General features: G+C 48.2%; 1 protein-coding gene across 1 annotated transcript in view; it reads right to left on the bottom strand.

Annotated features, from left to right (window-relative positions):
• The window catches only part of PDE5A (phosphodiesterase 5A), a 137,220-nt gene extending 117,688 nt beyond the window's left edge, over nucleotides 1-19,532 (bottom strand). Inside the window, exons 1-2 of the mRNA XM_075613667.1 lie at nucleotides 19,410-19,532; nucleotides 17,373-17,483 (exon numbers count right to left, since the gene is read on the bottom strand). Of these exons, the coding sequence (XP_075469782.1) occupies nucleotides 17,373-17,483; nucleotides 19,410-19,532 (234 nt within the window). The remainder of the gene's footprint in view (nucleotides 1-17,372; nucleotides 17,484-19,409) is intronic.
• Between the last annotated feature and the right edge of the window lie 1,267 nt (nucleotides 19,533-20,799).

Genomic DNA, 20,799 nt, shown 5'->3' with positions numbered 1-20,799 from the left:
GGCTTTATTTCTCCACAGCATACATAACATGCGGGTACACTGTCCCTTTAAACAAAACAAATCCTGCTCCACATTGGGAGGACTGACTAACACACCAGGCCTATCTAGCAGGCTGGCTGGCTAAACCATAACCAAACCGTAAGTGTCTTTTAAGCAGTCAGGAAAAACAAATGAACAAGTCTCTTACTTTGGTTGCAGTAGTTAGCTTGATGTATCCGTCTGGCTAGCAGCACATATAGCCATGTGCTCTGGTCTAAGGCAGGCAGCTACTGCCAGTAACAACATCATCTTATACCTTGCTGCTTATCAGGTGTCAGCTTACATCCTGATTACCTAGCTTCCACCTGAGTTAACCCTTATGAGTGCTGGATGAAGCACTCAGACATATGTCTCCCAGGCATAACTGATAGGGGTTGACTTCACCCTGTCACAAGCTCCCTCCACCCGGGCCTCTCACCCTCGTTTGTAGATAGTACCCGCCTCCAGATGGTGTGTGGGCGGGCGACGAGGGCAAGGTAGTGCACTGTACGGAGCACGAGAGAGTACAGCCACCTCCTCGGCCTGCCGCGGAAGCAGGCCGAGGGAATGGTCCCCAGCCTGCTAAGGCTGGGGATAGGAGGAGCCTGATGGGGGATGGCGGGGTTTTGGGCCCACGCATACAGCTGGAGGCGGGGGGTCGGAAGGTGTACGTGGCGCTCCGGTCTGCAATAACCCCTCTAGGAAGGTGCGCGAGTCGGGGGACATGGCGTCCTTGATCTCCTGGAGCAAACGGCGCGGAATTCGTGGGGTGGTGTTACCCATGAGGCGCATCATCACCTCGGGTTCCACCCATTCGGACTGTTCATAGTCCAGGAGATCCCCGACTCGGGTCATCCATGCCTGGCAAAAGCGGCGAATGATGCTGGGGGACTCCAACATCCGTGCATCCCCTGCTATATTATACAGCGGGTTCGGTCAGGAGGTCCTCCCCAACATCCACTCCTTGCCTGGACACGGAGACCATGCTCCAGGCCTTGAGGGTTTCCTGGTAGTATGTCGGCAACACTGAGAGGTCTCTCCCAAACCCCTCAGGCTTGATGAGAAATAATTGCTGGTCATTAGAGAGAGGAGGCAAGGGAGAGGGGTGAGAAAGGGGGGAAGTGATATATGGGTTGGGTAGGGAGGGGGTGAAGAGACCGAAGGAGTGAGTGAGGGAGAGAAAAAGAGGGAAGGGGTGAGTGAGAGAGAGGGGGAGTGGGGGAGAGAGAAGGGGGGAAAGTGACAGAGAGAGGGGAAGAGTGAGATAGAGACGGAAGGAGGTGAGGGAGAGAGAAGGGAGTAAGACAGAGAGATAGAAGGGGCTGAGTGAGTGAGGGGGGAGAGTACAAGAGAGATGGGGGTGTGAGAGAGAGAGAGAGATAGGGAGAAGAGTGAGATTATGTCCCCCATTATCCCAGTATGAAGAACATCCTTCTCACCAGTTTCTAGGATAATCCAAAATGTCTCAGTCTTTTCTCCAGTACCTTGCATTAAAGTAGCCTTTATATTGCTCCTCACATAAAGAGCAATGCCCCCCTCCCTTCCTACCCTGTCCTTTCCATATATAGTAGGGTGTACCCCAGCAGCTGTGTCCCAGTCCTGATGTACCATGACCATAACCACAATATCCAAATCATCCCTTGGCATTAAAGCAATTAGTTCTGGGATTTTATTTCACAAAGTACAAACATTTGTACACATGCAGTAGCTAGAAGACTTTTGTTACTGATTTTCCAAATCATCCTGTATTCCTCCTTCTGCCTGTGTAATTGATCATATTTCTATTTAAGATAAATTCTATTCCCCTGGATGTTTCCTGCCTTCCCCACCCCTATGTACTGGCGATACTTCTAAAAACCTACCTAAGAGCTGTCTCTAACGCCCTAGCTTCATCCCTAGCCAAGTCATTCATCCCTAGGTAGGGTTCCCATTGTCCTGACTGCGATTTCTATTACTACCAGCAACCCCCACCTCCTGTTCCACTGCATGAGATGCGTCTGTGGTGCAGATTTGCCCTGCTAGTGCAGCATTGTACAGCTTGTGGAATGTGCTTGTTATCTGCAGCTCTCACCCTCCCAGAGCCCACAGTAGTATAAGCCACCTTCCTCCTGGGAGGCCCCTGAGGCAGTGGTGGCTTCTCAGGTGGTACATGTGTGGAGCAAGAGGATACAGGGAGTTTAACAGGGAATGATAGAGAAATCATCTTGTAAAATCTGACCATCTTTCTTTTCTCGGGTATGCAGTGGGTGACTTGTTGCTATCTCTGCTATTAACATCTGCTGTGCTGATCTGATTAGTAAATCCAACAGCTAGAATACGTATGAGAAATGTCTGATTACACATAACATTTGTCTTCTGTGCCTCTCATGTGCTAATTGAGCAGTGTCTGTAAGATTGCAAAGATACACCCCTTTCTCTGTCCCTCTACTCCAAAAACTCTATCACATGCCCTTATTCTCTCCCATATAGATTATTGTAACCTTCTACTATCCAGCCTTCAAACCTCTCACTGTCTCCCCTACAATCTATCCTTAACGCTGCTGATAGAACTCTCTCCTAAATCTGTCTCAGTGTCTCCCCTGCTGACATCCGTCTCTTGGCTTCCTATCAAATCCTGTATTACTTACAAAATGATCCTCCTCACTTTTAAAGCTTTACACTCTTCTGCCCCTCCTTACATCTCAGCCCTAGTTTCTTGCTATGCACCTGCCAGACTATTGCATTCTGCTTAAGGATGTCTTCTGTTTTTGTATCTAAACCATTCTCCCACCTAAAACCTTTCTCAGTCACTGCCCCACACCTCTGGAATGTCCTTGCCCTCAATATTTGACTGGCACCCCCTCTCTCCACCTTTAAGACCTACCAATCACCCCTTGATGTGTCTATCTGACTACATTCAACTTGTAACACCTAGACAGGACGCCATCCTGTTTAGAAGTATCATTTGTTTAAATGTGCCTAACGTGTGCTGGTTGGGCTGAGTTTGATTCAGTCAGGTGACCTATATAGCTAGAGACACACTGGGGGAGCAGCAATATAGGGGCAAGCAGCATGCATTTAAAGTAGCATTTTTTAAGTAGAATGCAGTGTGGGGTTGAACAGGAAGTTTAACAGGAGTGAAACAAGTGGACAACACCCGAATCCTGGATTTTGAACTACACCGGAAAGAAGGACATTATCCATCCCAGACTGCACATCTCAGCACAAAACTTTTGCTGCCATGCTGCCACTACTGTTTTTATTTGCTTTTACCTCACTTCTTTTCAAAATATGCACTTCTTTCTACGAGCCTTATTATGTCTTTAACTCTATTCATACATCTCCATCTCTCCTTCCTTCATCACTTCTCAGTTCACATGAACTTCTTTCTTACCTGTGCCCTTCCGACACCACACAGCTATACACCCTGCACTAAAACACACCCCTACAAATCATCCTCACACGTTCTCTTTCTATCCATGCTTCTCCTCCTTGCTTCTGGGGATATCTCTCCCAATCCTGGTCGCTACCTTATTTCTGTATGCTCTCATCCTCGCCTTTCACATACAACTTCTACTCCTTCTGGTGTCAACCCCTCTAACCTCATGCCCATCCCATGTCACCCTCCCTCCTCTCTCCCTTTCTCCTGTGCCCTTTGGAATGCTCGCTCCCTTTCTAACAAGTTCCTCTCTGTGCATGACTTCTTTCTCTCTCACTCTCTGCTCCTATTTGCTACAACTGAGACTTGGCTCACTCATTCTGATTCTGCTCTGGAAGCTGCCCTCTCTTATGGTGGCCTTTCTTTCTCCCACACTCTGCGCCCTGATGGCAGGGTGGAGGCATTGGGCTCCTGCTCTCAACTATCTGCCATTACCAAACTCTTGATTTTCCCTCCTTTGAGGCTCACACTGTCCAGCTTTTCTCTCCTCTCTCTGTCCACATGGCGGTCATCTATCGACCACCTACCTCATCCCCCTTCTGTCTTTCTCTCTCACATTGAATCCTGGCTGTCTTTCTTTCTCTCCTCAGACTTCCCTGTTCTTCTCCTTGGGGACTTCAACTGCCATATTGATGACCCCTCTCTCCCTTGGGCTTCCCGCTTTCTCTCTCTAACCTTTTATTTTGGCCTTCAACAGTGGACTGCAGCCAGCACCCTCAAGATGGCCACTCCCTAGACCTGGTTTTCACTAAAAACATTTCTCTCTCCAATTTCTCCATTTCCCATTTTCCTCTCTCTGATCATCACCTCGTCTCATTTTCTCTTTCACTTCTCCCCTTCTCACCTCCAGATGGAGAGACCAGCACTCTATTAACCTATCAGCTTTGAGTCCACTTTACGCTCCTCTCTCAGCTCTGCTCCAGACCCTAATAATCTGGTTAGGAACTATAATTCTACCCTATCCTCCTCTTTTGATCTCCATGCCCCACTTTCTCTCTGCTGCTCTTGCCCTTTGAACCCCAGACACTGTCTAAAATCCCATACGCACATGCTGTGTTCATGCACTCGTTCCTTTGAACACCTATGGAGGAAATATCACACTCGCAGACTTCCTTGACTACAAATTTATGCTATCCTGTTTCAACTCTGCCCTCTCTCAAGCTAAACAAACCTACTTTCTTCACTAATCAACACACAGAGGTCTAATCCACGCTGACTCTTCTCTGTCTTTGACTCCCTACTCAGACCACCCTCTGCTGCCTGTTTTTTATCCTCCATCTCACCTCAGGACTTTGCAGACTATTTCAAGGAAAAGGTGGAATCCATATGTCATGCCATCCCCTCTGTATCCTCCTCCCATCCTACACCTCTTCCTAACTCTCCTCCTGCATTCCTTGACTCATTATTTGCTGTAACAGAGGAGGATGTGTCGTTGCTGATCTCCTCTTCTCCCGCTACCACCTGCCCACTTGACCCCATTCCCTCCCATCTCCTAAAACCTCTTGCTCCTACTATAATCTCTACGCTCACACACATTTTTAACTCCTCCCTCTACATTTCCCTCTTCCTTCAAACATGCAACAGTTATACCATTAGTCAAAAATAGCAAGCTTGACCCCACCTGTCTTTCTAACTACTGACCTATCTCCTTCCTACCTTTTGCCTCTAAACTCCTTGAACATCTTGTATTCTCTCGCTTGCTCCATTTTCTCACAACCTATTTTCTACTAGACCCTCTACAATCTGGCTTCCGCACTGCTCACTCCACTGAAACAGCCCTCACTAAAATAACTAATGACCTCCATGCTGCCAAAGACAGAGGTCATTACACTCTGCTCATATTACTCCACCTCTCTGTTGCATTTGATACTGTGGACCACCCAATTCTCCTTCACATTGTCCATACTGTCATTCGTAACAAAGCTCTATCCTGGATCTCCTCTTACCTCTCCCATCATACTTTCAGTGTCTCTATTGCTAACACCTCTCCTCTATCGATCTCTCTGTGGGGTACCCCAGGGCTCTATCCTGGGATCACTTCTCTTTTCTCTTTACACACTCTCTCTAGGTGATCTAATCTCATCTCTTGGGTTCAAATATCACCTCTATGCTGATGACAAACAAATTAATTTTTCTACCTGACTTGACACCTGCTGTATAGACTAAAGTTTTTGAATGTCTCTCTGCTATATCATCCTGCATGGCCCTCCGTCGACTTAAACTTAACATGGCAAAAACAGAACTCCTCATTCTTCCTCCCAAACCTGGCCCTATTTTCTCCTTCCACATTACTGTTGGAAGTACTATCATTCACCCAGCAGCTCAAGCATGCTGCCTAAGGGTCACGCTCGACTCCTCTCTCACATTCTCTTCTCACATTCAAAAGGTAGCAAAAAACTATCGTTTTTTTCATCCGCAATATTACCAATACACCCTTTCCTCTGTTGCTCGACTGCAAAAACTCTGACACAGACCCTCATTCTCTCCCGTCTTGACTACTGTAACCTCGTGCTGTTTGGCCTTCCTGCCTCTCACCTGTCTCCCCTACAATCTATCCTAAACGCTGCTGCAAGAATCACTCTATTTCCTAAATCTGTCTCAGCGTCTTCCCTGCTGAAATCACTGTTCTGGCTTCCTATAAAATCCCATACCACACACTCAATTCTCCTCCTCACTTTTAAAACTTTACACTCATCTGCTCCTCCTTACATCTCAGCCCTAAATTCTCGCTATACACCATCAAGACTCTTGCGTTCTGCTCAAGGATGTCTTCTCTCTACCCCTTTTGTATCTAAAGCCCTCTCCCGTCTTAAAACAAAGGGGATCCATCTGATCCAACGTTTTCGTCGGCAGCGATGGCATCCGCCTCCACGTGGGGTGAACTCCCTACCGGTGGATAGTATCACCATAAAGAGTCTCTTATAATGAAGATGGTCTGGTCCCAGACCACAGGTCTCAATCAGCCCGTGGCGTCTCACCGTTGTTATCACTGACTATAATCAGCTACTGGGGAAAGGTGCCTACTGTAGCTATGGGCCTTCCCTGTAGCAGCCACAATATGTTGTGAGTCAGGGCCTATGGGGCCTAAGGATCTGGTCTAGTCCAGGAGGGAACTGATCCCTGAACACTACCTGCTCCATTGAGGTCCCTCTGCCGACTGGCATGGTCTCCTGAGCGTGCCAAATGTATCTTCTTGCCAGCCAGAGAACCCTGTCATGGCTCCTGCCGTGCATGTGTCTCTGCTCCCAGAGGCTCATGGGAGGTGTAGTCCCCCGCGGAGCTATGGGTGTAATGGCCGCTGCTTGTAATGCCTCCTGCGCATGCGCAAGGTGTAGAAAGATGGCTGCCGGAACGTGGGAGCCTACTGCGTATGCGCAACTACTTCTGCGCATGCGCGGCACATAAACAATGGTGGCGCTCTTCCCGGTGTCCCGCCGGGGAGCTTCGGTGACCCGGCCGCGTCTCTGCTCTCCGCATTACACAGCCCGGAGGTAAGAGAGGGAACTGGCTACATCCTCCCCCTGGTGGAGACTCCAACACCCCGCTTTGGAACAACATATAAACATACACCAGTTATAAAAATGCTGTACATGTCAACTTAACATATTGAATCTGCTTTAAACAATATTACAGAGTGCAGTGAGCATGGCTATCACAGACACCAGCCTGCTCCAAGAACGCGGCTGAGACTCGTAATAGGGTGCCCCTAACTGATCATATGCCACTCTAGTAGGGGGATGTCTTTCTCACTGACTTCAGCGAGGCTCTTCTTCGGTGGTTCCCACTCAGGAGAATCTGTCATAGTCCTGAGGCCTTGACCCATCTGTAAGTGGCCATTCCGTCTGATTAAAGTCTCTTCTGGGCACAAAACTTGGGCTTATTGGATTCAAGGTTCAGCTTGTTGAAGCCACTAGCGTAGGTACATGAGGGGCAGGCCCATTACCCGGTGCTCCTATGGGAGGGGCCCACCAGTCTCCATTAAAAGTGGTGTAAGTTCCCTCTTAAGGATCTTGAACAGGATCTGAGACAGCAGCTGGAGTCTCTGTAGACTCTTCTGGCGCAGGGGCAGTTACTGTAGTCTTTATCAAAGTCTCTTTCTCCCACGTGAGGAATGGGCAACAAATGATTTAGGTGCCAAGTCTTTACCTGACCATCCTTGTCTCGTATGAGAAAGACCGGGAGGCCTTGCATTTGGGATGCTACCTCGAAGACCCTGTTGCACCAGCGGTCGGCCAGCTTGTGTTTACCAGGCTTTAGTTCCTGATAACGAACCTTGTGGTCATACCTGTATTTGTTGCCGGCGTTCAACTGGGCTGAAGCTTTTTCCGCTTGCTGATAAGCGCGTTGCAGGCTTGCTTTAAGTCGCTGTACATATTTGAAATGAGCAGTAGTGGGTTCCCCATCGGCAGATACCTGTAGGAAGATGTCCACAGGCAGTCGTGCCTCCCGCCCGAACACCATGAGGTACGGAGTATATCCCATGGATTCATGTCGGGTACAATTATATGCGTTTACCAGAGCTTCAACATGCTTACTCCATTCGGTCTTTTGCGAGCCCCTGAGAGTGCATAACATGTCGAGCAGCGTTCTGTTGAGCCTCTCCGGCAGAGCATCTCCTTTGGGATGATACAGAGTGGTCCTAGACTTCTGGATATTGAGCAATTTAAGCAGCTCCTTGATAAGCTTGCTCTCAAAGTCTCTGCCCTGGTCAGAGTGCATCCGATTTGGGAGGCCGTAGTGGATGAAGTATTTCTCCCACAGCACTTTAGCCACCGTTATTGCCTTTTTATCTTTGGTAGGGAAATGCCTGGGCGTACCGCGTATAGAGGTCGGTCACCACCAGCACATTCCCCCCTCATGAATCGGGCTTGATGCACAAAAAGTCCATACAGACTAGATCCAGGGGCCCGGAGCTTTTTAGGTGACCCATTGGGGCTGCACGGATGGGCATTGTCTTCCTCTGAATACACCTCAGGCATTTCCGGCAATCCTGTTCTGCCGACTCCCACATTCTGGGCCAGAAGAATCGGTCCCTCACTAACCCGAAGGTCTTATCCACCCCAGGTGTCCGTGGTCGTCGTGCAGGGATCGAAGCACATGATACTGCATGCTTCGGGGCAGGACCAGCTGTTGTCGGTCGGGATGATTGTGGTAGGGGATGACCCGGTAGAGAAGGCCACCCTCTATTTGGAATTCATCCCAATCTCTCATGAGGATTGCAACAGTGTCAGTGGAAGCCTGTTTCACCAAGGAGGGATTATTCTGATGTAAAGCCTGGAAAATGGCGTCAGCCACTGGGTCACGTATCTGAGCCTGTATGATCGCCTTCCACTTCAGGAGTGTATTTGGAAGGATTTCCAGGCCATCTGGGTGGCAATAGGCCACCGGGAGTGCCTGGGGTTGGAAGCCCAGTGAATCTGCTACCCTCAACTCGGAGAACGCAATCCTGTCCTCCACCATGGCAGCCGTGGAGCACTTGGCCTGCATCCCAGGGCCAGGGATATCTTCCCACACACCATCATCCGTCATAGTGCTTAGTCCGGGTCATCGGGACAGAGCATCCGCTCCGACGTTTAAGGGTCCCGGCCTGTATTTTATATTGAACTGATTGTTTGACAGCACGGCTAGCCATTGGTGGACGGTGGCGTTCAGCTTGGCTGAAGTTAAAATATACGTCAATGGATTGTTATCCGTCTGGACCTCAAAAGGGACTCCGTATAGATAGTCGTGGAGCTTTTTGACTACTGCCCACTTGAGAACGAGGAACTCCAGTTTGTGGACTGGGTAATTGTGCTCACTAGGGGTCAAACTTCGGCTCACGTATGCTATGGGGCAAAGTCCAAAATGGTACTTCTGGTGCAGTACGGCTCCCAGCCCGTTGAAACTTGCATCCACATGTAATACGTACGGCAGTTCAGGGTCCGCATAAGCCAAGACAGGTGCTTCGGTGAGGCCTTTCTTGAGGTTAATGAATGCTTCCTCGCAGGCGGAAGTCCATTTGTCCCTGAGGGGAATCCATGCGGCCAGGGTCCTCCGCTGAGTGTCTTCTGGGTAGATCCTCAGGAGGTTTTTGAGGACCTTAGCTTTCTTAGAGTAGCCTTCCACGAAGCGGCGGTAGTATCCACAGAACTCCAGGAAGAACCACAACTCCATCATGTTGTCTGGGCGAGGCCAGTTCACACAGCTTCGACCTTGGCTGGGTCAGTAGCCACTCTGTCGGCGGGTACTATATGACCCACATAGGTGACTGACGTGCGGCAGAACCAGCATATATCCAGAGACAACTTCAGGCCTTCTTTACCCAGTCGGTCTAATACTTTCAACAGTCGTGCTTCGTGCTCTTCTAGCGTCTTTCCGAATACGATAATATCGTCCAGGTAGACCATCTTCTTGCCAGCCAGTGAACCCCGCCGTGGCTCCTGCCGTGCATGTGTCTCTGCTCCCAGAGGCTCATGGGAGTTGTAGTCCACCTACGGTGCTATGGGTGTAATGGCCGTCGCGTGCAATGCCTCCTGCTCATGCGTGAGGTATAGCAAGATGGCCGCCGCAATGTGGGAGGCTACTGCGCATGCGCAACAACTTCTGCACATAAACAATGGTGGCACCCTTCCCGGTGTCCCGCCGAGGAGCTCCGGCGACCCGGTCGTCCCTCTGCTCTCCCTGCAGCCGTCCCCTTCACACATCCCGGAGGTAAGAGAGGGACCTGGCTACACTTGGAACAAGCAGACGCTTACAGGTTGAGTGACAAGCTCAATTTGTTTTATTTTCTCCAGCACAGGGGAGAAATCTTCACAGCTTACTGATTAACGAGTTTATGGACATGATATGTAGCTTGAGTTGTCCAAAACAGGGTTTAAAAAAATCCGGGACTCCTTGGGGGCCTGGAACCACAGTATGGCCTCCTGGTCCTGGATTTGATCCATTAGGTCCTCAAAGTTGGGAGGAGTCATGGTGGAGATCGTGCCGCAAATCCTGGCCACAAGGGGGTGTGTGAATGACGCTCCTCGCAAGAATTGCTGGGTTCTATAATCGTCTAGGTCGTCCTTCCGAATGACCTTGTTGGTCAGGGTCCACAGCATCCTCTGTAGCCGTCCTAGGAAGTCGGATAGGTCTTCCCCCTCCTGTTGCTTGAGGGCATGGAACTGGGCCAACAACGCAATTGGGTCGTCCTTCGGCCATAGGCTTTGGCTTGGTCTGGAGCAGGTCTTTAACCTCAGCCTCTTCATGGCACTCACGGTACAGTAATAGAAGGTTGGTGGCAGATGGCCGTAGACATTCCACAATTCTTTGCCTTTTAACCACGTCCCGTCCACTCGGGCAGAACCTGCACTGCATGGTTGCGCCATTCATCAAACGCTCCTTCCCCCAGCGGTGTGGGCCATAGCCCAGAGAAGGCCTTCAGCTTGCGATACGGTTGCACTGGGGCCAGCTAACTTAACTTTTCGGTCAGTTGCTGCGGTCCTATGAGTAACTGGGCCCCATTTGTACTGCAGGTACTGTGGTGACTTATTTTAGACCTAGAGTTCGCTGGGGAAGAAGCAGGTGAGGACACCCGACCACGCTGGGGAGGGCTCTAAGTGTCTCAGTTCATGCATAGAACTTGGGGCATATAAGCGAGCTTCCCCTGGTGGAGCTTCGGGGAGCGGTAGAAATTGTGGCGCATTGCCCATTGGGACATCCTCCTGTCAGTCAATTAACACTGTACTCCACTGATTGGAGAAATCCCATTTTATGTCTAAGCTGTTGGCTTTAGTGAACCCTGGTTTCTGTCTCAGGGTTGCGAGCATGGTCGGGCAAGGGTAGGGATACCGCAACCTAAATGATGGCTACCACGTGGCTGGGCGACGCTTGGCATCATAGGGCCCACTTGTGAACACTGTGGTTTGATGGCAGGGACATTTTCCCTCTTCAATAAGATTATCTTAAATTTAGATGGGGCACCCCAGGTCTGCAACCTCAGCAGCGCCTCCAAATGTAGCCCCTGTGTCTGGGAGGAACTACCAGTACTGCTATTACCTGTTGGGGTGCAGTGGGGAAGAAGTTGCTGCTTTAAAACTCACAAGAACAGCCACACTTGTGTAGCCCCCTTTCCCCCGTGTCTGAGGAGGATCTACCAGTACTGCTATTACCCGTTGGCTACCAGGATGCCTGAGCCTCCGCCACTGGGAGCCTGGGGTAATGTCTTGTTCATCTCGGTGCAGTGCCTCCACCTGCGAGGAAACCCAACGTTGTGTTTTAAGCCCCTCACAGGAACAATACCAGTAATACACACACTCTGGTATATAATAACAACCTTTACTGAACACACAAGAAACAGTACCCTGTACCACACAGTATAATATGCCCAAACCTAGAACCACTAGTGAGTGGCCCCAAAGTACATAGGGTGCTTGGCACCAATACACTGATGTCCTTTTCCCCCAATGTCAGGGCCCACCCAAAAGTGTAGGAGATAGCGCTATCCCGTGGACTGTTGGTGCACTTGTTGAGGTACCTGCCCAGGGCTCAAGCACCTGGGTATTGCAGATTTACAAAGGGGACCCATCTGATCCAACGTTGTCGTCGGCAGCGATGGCATACGCCCCCACGTGGGGTGAGCTCCCTACCGGTGGATAGTATCACCATAAAGAGTCTCTTATAATGAAGGTGGTCTGATCCCAGACCACAGGTCTCAATCACCCCATGGCGTCTCACCGGTGCCATCACTGACTATAATCAGCTACTGGGGAAAGGTCCCAAGCTATGGGCCTTCCCTCTAGTAGCCACAACCTGTTGTGAGTCAGGGCCTATATGGGGCCTAAGGGGGGAGATCTGGTCTAGTCCAGGAGGGCACTGATCCCTGAACACTACCTGCTCCATTGAAGTCCCTCTGCCGACTGGCATGGTCTCCTGAGCGTGCCAAATGTATATTCTTGCCAGCTAGAGAACCCTGTCGTGGCTCCTGCCGTGCATGTGTCTCTGCTCCCAGAGGCTCATGGGAGTTGTAGTCCGCCTGCGGAGTTATGGGTGTAATAGCCGCCGCTTGCAATGCCTCCTGCGCATGCGGGAGGTGTAGCAAGATGGCCACCGCAACATGGGAGCCTACTGTGCATGCGCAACAACTTCTGCACATGCGCGGTACATAAATAATGGTGGCACCCTTCCCGGTGTCCCGCCGAGGAGCTCCGGCGACCCGGTCGCCCCTCTGCTCTCCGAGCAGCCGTCCCCGTCACACAGCCCGGAGGTAAGAGAGGGACCTGGCTACACTTGGAACAAGCAGACGCTTACAGGTTGAGTGCAAGCTCAATTTATTCTCTTTTCTCCAGTACAGGGGAGAAATCTTCACAGATTTCTGAATAACGAGTTTAAGGACATGATGTGTAGCTTGAGTTGTCCAAAACAGGGTTTCAAAAAAATCCAGGAATTAAATTATATCCAGATGTGGAGCAGTTTATTGCGTTAACCCCTGTTACTTATAAAATTAATAACTGATCATACATGTAATACTGCACCGACACACTTTATTCGAGCAAATACCCAGTATGTACCTGGCAGATACCTGGAATGCGCCGCTCCTCACCTCTGACAAGCCCCGTTGCGTTTGCCTACCCAGCCTGGGTTCATGCCTGGCTGACGGGCGGCTGATCTGTTAAATGATAATGATTAGGATTTAATAGGCTGCAATGCTTCGCGTGTCTACCAGATGGCATAAATTCATGAATTGTAATGCATTATATATATATATACTGTGCAGTTTTGCAGCCAGCGGGAATAAAATGCTTCAATCCCTGCTTGGAAAATACCTCAATGCACTCGGGCAGAAAACAGTCACAAACCTCAATACACCCGGGTATACCTGAATTCGTGGGACTAGCCGAGCTCGAATAAAGTGTGTCGCCAGTGTATGTCTGCATATATAGAATAATATGCTTTGGCTTTGGGTAATGTCCACCCTAGTATGTTAATTGCCTCCACTTGGAGAAGTGGGTAAAAAGGGTAAGTTGTGAAAAAATGTATCCCAGTTTTAATGGAAAAAAAAGCTGTGTGTGCTGTGCACGCGCATAGTAAGTGAAACTTCTTTGACTTTTGTCGCAGAAATTGACTTATAACGCGCGTGCTCGGCACACGTGTCAGTCAGTGTATGTGTCAGTCAGTGAGTATGTATGTGCGTGTGTGTCACTCAGTGTGTGTATGTGTGTCAGTCAGTGAGTATGTATGTGCGTGTGTGTCAGTCAGTGTGTGCATGTGTGTCAGTCAGTGTGTGCATGTGTGTCAGTCAGTGTGTGCATGTGTGTCAGTCAGTGTGTGCATGTGTGTCAGTCAGTGTGTGCATGTGTGTCAGTCAGCGTGTGTGCGCGTGTGTCAGTCAGCCTGTGTGTGCGCGTGTGTCAGTCAGTGTGTGTGTGTGCGCGCGTGTCAGTCAGTGTGTGTGTGTGCGTGTCAGTCAGTGTGTGTGTGTGCACGTGTGTCAGTCAGTGTGTGTGCGCGTGTGTCAGTCAGTGTGTGTGTGCGCGTGTGTCAGTCAGTGTGTGTGTGCGCGTGTGTCAGTCAGTGTGTGTGTGCGTGTTTCAGTCAGTGTGTGTGCGCGTGTGTCAGTCAGTGTGTGTGTGCGCGTGTGTGAGTCAGTGTGTGAGTGTGTGAGTGTGAGTCAGTGTGTGAGTGTGAGTCAGTGTGTGAGTGTGTCAGTCAGTGTGTGTGTGTCAGTCATTGTGTGTGTGTGTGTGTGTGTGTGTGTGTGTGTCAGTCAGTGTGTGTCTCTCTCTCTGTGTTGTGTGAATGTCTCTCTGTGTTGTGCCCCCCACCCCTCCTCCTCCCCCCCTTCCACTACCCCAGGCGGAGCTGCGGACTCCCAGCCCCCCCCCCCCGCGACACGTGGTCCCGTTACCCCCCTCCTCCCGCCTCTCACTACCCCAGGCGGAGCTGCGGACACGGAGCTGCGGACTCCCAGCCCTCCCACGGCGACACGTGGTCCCGTTACCCCCCTCCTCCCGACTCCCCCCCTCCTCCCGACTCCCACTACCCCCCTCCTCCCGACTCCCACTACCCCAGGCTGATCTTCGGACACGGAGCTGCGGACTCCCAGCCCCCCCGGCGACACGTGGTCCCGTTACCCCCCTCCTCCCGTTACCCCCCTCCTCCCGTTACCCCCCTCCTCCCGTTACCAAAGCAGGAGTGACAGGGCAGGGGGTGGAGCCTCGGCCTCAGCTATCCCACCACGGAGCAGCGTACTCCACGGCGGGCAGCACCACAGAGCCCGTGCCGGATGAGGGGAATTAAATACCCCTTAACACACCTTACGTGACAGCCGAATCACCGGCTGCCAATTAAATTTTGAGGGCTGCCGCCGCCGCCGCATGTCAGCAGGAAAGCGGAGGTAGGGAGGAGAGAGGCTGCGCGGCATGGCAGCGGCCGTTAGGAGCGGCGGCTATCGCCGCTGCATATGTCACGGTGTGTGGGGGGTGTGGGGCTCGGGGGGGGGGGTGATTAGGAGCGATTAGGAGTGGCGCCGGCGGCTATCGCCGCCGCCGCATCTGATTTGTGGAGCGGGTGTGATGTCAGTGTTGGGGTCGGGCTGAGCCAGAACACAGCCCGGCCTCAACTGCCAGCACTGACGTCACATCCGTTTCATTTCTGTCTCCACAATTCTTTTTTGCCCCATCATGAATGAGGTGCCACTAAAGAAGTTTCACTTCAAAAAAACACTCTGAGTTGTATCTTGAAAAGAGTTAACCCTACGTGTTTCTCCCGTCCAAGCCCTTGGACGGGAGAAACGCGTAGTGTTAACTCTTTTCAAGTATTTGCAACCAGTGGGACAAGCGCTACATGTGGAGGAGTAAAAGGAGACACTTTCAAAAATCTAGTTGGCGCCAACACCGCGGTGATGAACAGCTGTGGCGGGAGACGTGAGAAGTGAGGACGCAGACAGCACACGCATACGTGAGACGTGGAAACAGCAGATGCGGGAGCTGCAGATGCACTCTAGCACCACAGAAGAGACTTCGTTCTAATCTACATCCTGGCCGAGCAGCGGAGGGGGAAGTGAGGCAACAGGTTAGTCGAAGTACCCCTCAGAACCTCGGCCATAACCACATCTTGAAGCTAGGAGTGGCATAATAAGAAGGTAACGTTCCCTTATCTGTATTAACAGTGAAAAGAAAGTTTTGTGTGCTAAAGAGTGGTGTAAGCCTTAAGAAAAAGGCCATTCAGTTTTTTATCTGTACACATCTGCATATACCTCTCACCCCGAGGGGGCTGAAAATCAGAGAGTATGAAGTCTGCATAAAACCTGTGACTTTTCAACCACCATCTCTTTCCTCCTGCACAGCCATTATACTTAATATAAAGTGCCGCCAACCACTCACAACAAGATACAACTCAGAGTGTTTTTTTTCAATTGACACTGGGATACATTTTTTCATAATTTACCCTTTTTGGACTTACTGTATCCAAGTGGAGGCAATTAAAATACTAGGGTGGACATTACCCAAAGCCCAAGCATATTATTCTATATATGCAGACATATTACATGTATGATCAGTTATTAATTTTATAAGTAACAAGTGTTTATTTTAATAAGCCTTTATTAAGGCAATCTCTAATTTGAACTTAGTTGTATGAGTTAAGTATCATTTGGTTTATATTTCTTTGTACCCAGCTGGTGTAAAGCTGGTGTAATTTATATTGATATATTTTAGAATTATTAGTTCTTTTCTTTTTTAATACAATTAAAGTATATTTGTATTGCACACATTTAGAGTGTCTCATATGAATTCTCTTGGACTCTGAAATTAGGGTCCCTTTTTTTCTAAAATTTTGATGTCATGCGCAGGAATATATACTGTACAACCCCCCCTTTTTTCCATTCGTACATTTAGGGGAATTGAAGATTCCCTGTTATATACTCCAGCAGCAGACGTTATTTTGTCTTATATAGAGTAAAACGATACACTCTACCATTTACTACAAGTTCTTTTAGCGCCATTCTTTTTCTTTTCTATTGCGTTAACCCCGTTGTTTTTTTGCGAGTGTCTGATTTAAGACAATGAGCGTTGTTCATGTCCCACAATAAAGTCTGCTACATCTGGAGCTAAATGCTCTGCAACGTTAAGTATGTATGTATGTCTTTATTTATATAGCGCCATTAATGTACATAGCGCTTCACAGTAGTAATACATGTGGTAATCAAATAAATAACAGATAATATAAATAACACATCATAGGAATAAGTGCTTTAGACATAAAAGTAACATTAAGGAAGAGGAGTCCCTGCCCCGAGGAGCTTACAGTCTAATTGGTAGGTGGGGAGAACGTACAGAGACAGTAGGAGGGGGCGGGTGCTTCACTGGCCGGGGGCGGGCCAGTGACTTCACGGAGCTGGTTCGCCCTCATTGGGCGAACCGCTCACGTGACCGGCCTGTCGCGCCGGCAAGCGGGGGAATTTTAAATTCCCCTAAGACCTGCGCTTCCGCAAGCGCAGGTGAGCCCCTACTAAAGCCGCTCTAATTGCGGCTGTAGGGGCTCAGTGCTGAGCGGGAGCGCGCGTCAGCACACTTCCGCCAGCAAGCGCTAAACATGGCCAACGCCTTAAGGTGGGTCTTAAAGGTGGATAAAGTATACGTTAAATAAATTACTGATAAACCTGGGAATCGTTTTGTTTTCGTCAGTGGATTATGAGTTGCAGGATGAAGTGGGATGATACTAGAGCCAACTCCAGTCCTCAAGGCCCACCAATAGGCCCAGTTTTCAGGATATCCCTGCTTCAGCCTGATTGAGCCACCTGTGCCGAGGCAGGGATATCCTTAAAACTTGACCTGTTGGTAGCTCTTGACGACTGAAGTTGGCTACCCCTAATATATAGCTTCTGAGAGCCCCTTTCTGTTATACACTTATGAATTGCTCTTGAGAAGCCCAAACTCAGGAAGTGAAGATATTTAAGCAGTAAATTTACATGACTTACCTCTTCCCTGTGGTTCTTAATTGGCATACAAAGAATACTTTGTGTTCTGTACCCTGTAATTTGGTCGACTTCCGCATTGAATCTGGAGTCCTGAAAGGAAAAGAACAAGGTCTAATTAGATAAATGATTAGGATTGATTTGTTAGTGTTATAATCGGATGAAACCAGAGATATCCCAACATACTGTATTCTCTCACAACACGAACAGGAAGAAATAAGCTGTGAAATCATAGCAACTGTAGCAAGTTGTGTACATGGCCTTAAGACATGTACTGTACTGTACTACACATGACCATCTTATCACGCGGCCTGGGATATGCCTTATTTACACATTTGCTTGAACCTGTCCACTGGCTGTCAAGGTCATATGTAAAGATGCAAAACATATATTCATTAAAAAGGCACATTTTGGATGTATTCAAAAATGTCAAACTTAACCCCTCCCCGCAATTACAAATAACTTTTTATTTTTGAATAACATGTGTGTGTAAAACTCAGGAATGTTCCCAGCAACTTTTGCAAAGCTTGGCAGGTTCTTCAGTGAGTTCTGCCTATGTTTTGTGGTTTTTTGAAGTTTTTCTTTTGTGGCTGCAGAACTTTGAAAATACTTAGCAAGTTTTCTTATGCGTAAAAAGAAAAACAATTCACTTTTTGCCACCCTGCCAATTTCTAAATAGATTCGCACAGGTAACCGGCACAACTCTACAGATCACTAGCCCCAAGATCAAAATAAGTGAGATTTATCGGTTTTGAATGAGGAAAATTACATTTTAATGGACAAAGTCAGTGATGTGCACTAATAAATTATGGACAAAAGATTATGCTTTCTTTCACTGACATGTTCACACATCTGAGTACTCAGCAGATTTTCTCAGTGAGAACGGATTTGGCATCACATCGACCTGAATAAAATAGTCAAAATATTGCTCATCTCTGCACTATCAAGTATCTAAATGCATGCTGAGCTTTTGAAAATGAATTAAACATAAGCAGTAAATGGGATTGTGATAGTAAAATTAAGTGTTTCTTTAACATCTGTATTTTGTATAATGCCTTTCTCCCAATCGGACTCAAAGCACTCCGCAATAATAATATAGCACATGGTACATAGAATTTGTCATGCACAGTCCCTGCCCTGAGAAAATTACACTCTAGGATTTGGTGCCTAAGGCCACGCGTATAATGCCTGTGACCGCGACGCCTACCGTCGCCGCTAGCAAAAGTTGTATTTCGCTTTGCGCGGGCGACCAGGCCATTGATTGGCTCAGGGGCTGTCACATGAGGCGACAGCCCCTGAAAAATCAAATATTCCTGGCGACAATGCATTTGTTTTCAGGCGCCGTCGCGTCGCCGTCACTATAAGCGCGGCCTTAGGCTGCAACCAGGCAGGGAGCGAGCGAGCTGGCGCTCATACGCGGTGATGTCAAGCTCCATGCTTGGCCGGGAGATTTGTGGCCGGCTAGGTGCGTGCGCGGGGGGGCGATTCGGGGGGCGCAGCCATGACGTCACTGAGCTGGTTCGCCCTCATTGGGCGAACCGCTCAGGTGAGGCGCTTGCGGACGTCAAATTCAAATTTGCTTGCTCTGCAAGCAGCTAAGCGCAGAGCAGGCGCTTGCTCAAGCTGCCACACACATTGCCTCAATGTGTTTCATAGCGGTCAGCGTGAGCGTGCCCGCTCGCTCAGCGCCACCCTGGCCGAGGCCTAAGGCACAGAAGATAAAATAACTGGCCTAAGATCATAAAGAGCTGATTTTGGGATTTCAACCAGGCGTCCCCCATATTCAAAGGCTTTTATTCCAGTGTGAGTGCTTCGACTCACTGAGCCCACTCCTCCAGCACAGCTCTCACATGCAATTGCATTATGACTGCCTGAATTTGGCTTGAAGAAGAAAAGCATGCAAAGACCATGTCATCTAGGGGAGGGTGGGGGAGGGTTGGTTCTGCACATGGAGAGCTGTGGCAACTGTGTTTTAGTGACACAATATGGTCGATGCATAAAAAAAATGTAAGCACTGTATCTTTTATTCCGGCCACATACAAGCATCAATATTTCAGTTGTGGAGCGCCATAATTTGCAGTACAGTATCGATGTGTATTTTGAGATCTGAGGTTCAGGATCAATGAAGCAGTTAGTAGCATTGCTGATAACAAGCTTAATCATACTCTTGTGACACAGTAACGATTAGGCTGCATACTTTGTTTGAACATTGCGTATTAATCAGTATTTAATGTGTCTACTGGTTGCACAAATATGATTACTGAAGAGGTTTTACAATTAAGGGGATCATGCAATCACATCGGAAAACACATATTTACAAAGTGACCAAAGAAACTGCACAATATAGTAGATATCAAATTAGAAATAAATAGCACAACTCCCCCCATATGGGGTAATAGTATTATATTAATTATGTTATTATTTAAAGGACAGAGGATTTGTAAAGTTAATTTCTTCTGCCTAATAAGAGTCTTTTTGAAGTTAAAAGACACAGAAGTACCATTTGTTTCCTCTCTAAAAATAGAGTTCCATCTTCCATTATAGATTTGCGTAACATACTGTTATTCCCCTGAGAAGACATTACATCTGGCACTTCTGAGGTTATAATGACACGCTCGTGTTTCCCTCACAGTAAATGGATCTGTGCCGCACAGAAATCAATACATGACATAAGGCTTATCTGACTGAAAGCTGCTGAGTGGAAATGTATTCATTTAGGTTTTCTACAAAGCTAAGAATTTTCACAGCATCTGACTTTTTGTATTGAATATATCTTGTGTATCCCATCAACACAATTTAGCAGATAATTATTAATCTCCGTATTAATAAAGTCTGGCGTATTTAAATCAGCATTTCATTCCAAATCCTACGTTTTTTTTCTTCGTTTTGTAATACATCAGTTGTGTAGTATTAGGTTATACTTACTGCATTTGTTCACCTTTACGTCCTTTTTAATGATTTTTAATTTATCAAGCTTCTTTGGGGTTGCTATAGCAACTATTTAGAAAGTTATGCCACTTCCTCTTTTTAAATAGGTGGCCATATTGCGTGCCCTGCGAAGCAGGACTGTCACCGAGAGATCATTGGAGAACAGCAGCTTAGATAATTCATTGTTGTAAATGCATTTATTAAAACAAAACAGAAAACTGGGCAAGAGGAAATACCCCTTTAACAATTTTTGTTGGAAGATTGTCAGGAATACAGTTCTAGCGCCTTTCTTTAAAGGATCAACAAGAAATTCCACATAGTTATAAAGTTTTCAGGAAAATCTGGAATACTGATTTAGAGATGCTCCATGATTCCTCTGCCACATTTCTTTAATTACTGTTGGATTATGATTGTGTTGCGGCAGGTTACACATAAATGAATGCTTCTTTGCCTATGGTTCAGGCACATACAACATAGAACATTTTGGTTTACTTAGCTAGCA

The sequence above is a fragment of the Ascaphus truei genome, chromosome 1 (assembly GCF_040206685.1).
Source record: "Ascaphus truei isolate aAscTru1 chromosome 1, aAscTru1.hap1, whole genome shotgun sequence".
Lineage (NCBI taxonomy): Eukaryota > Metazoa > Chordata > Amphibia > Anura > Ascaphidae > Ascaphus > Ascaphus truei.
This window is presented reverse-complemented; position numbering and strand designations above follow the sequence as displayed.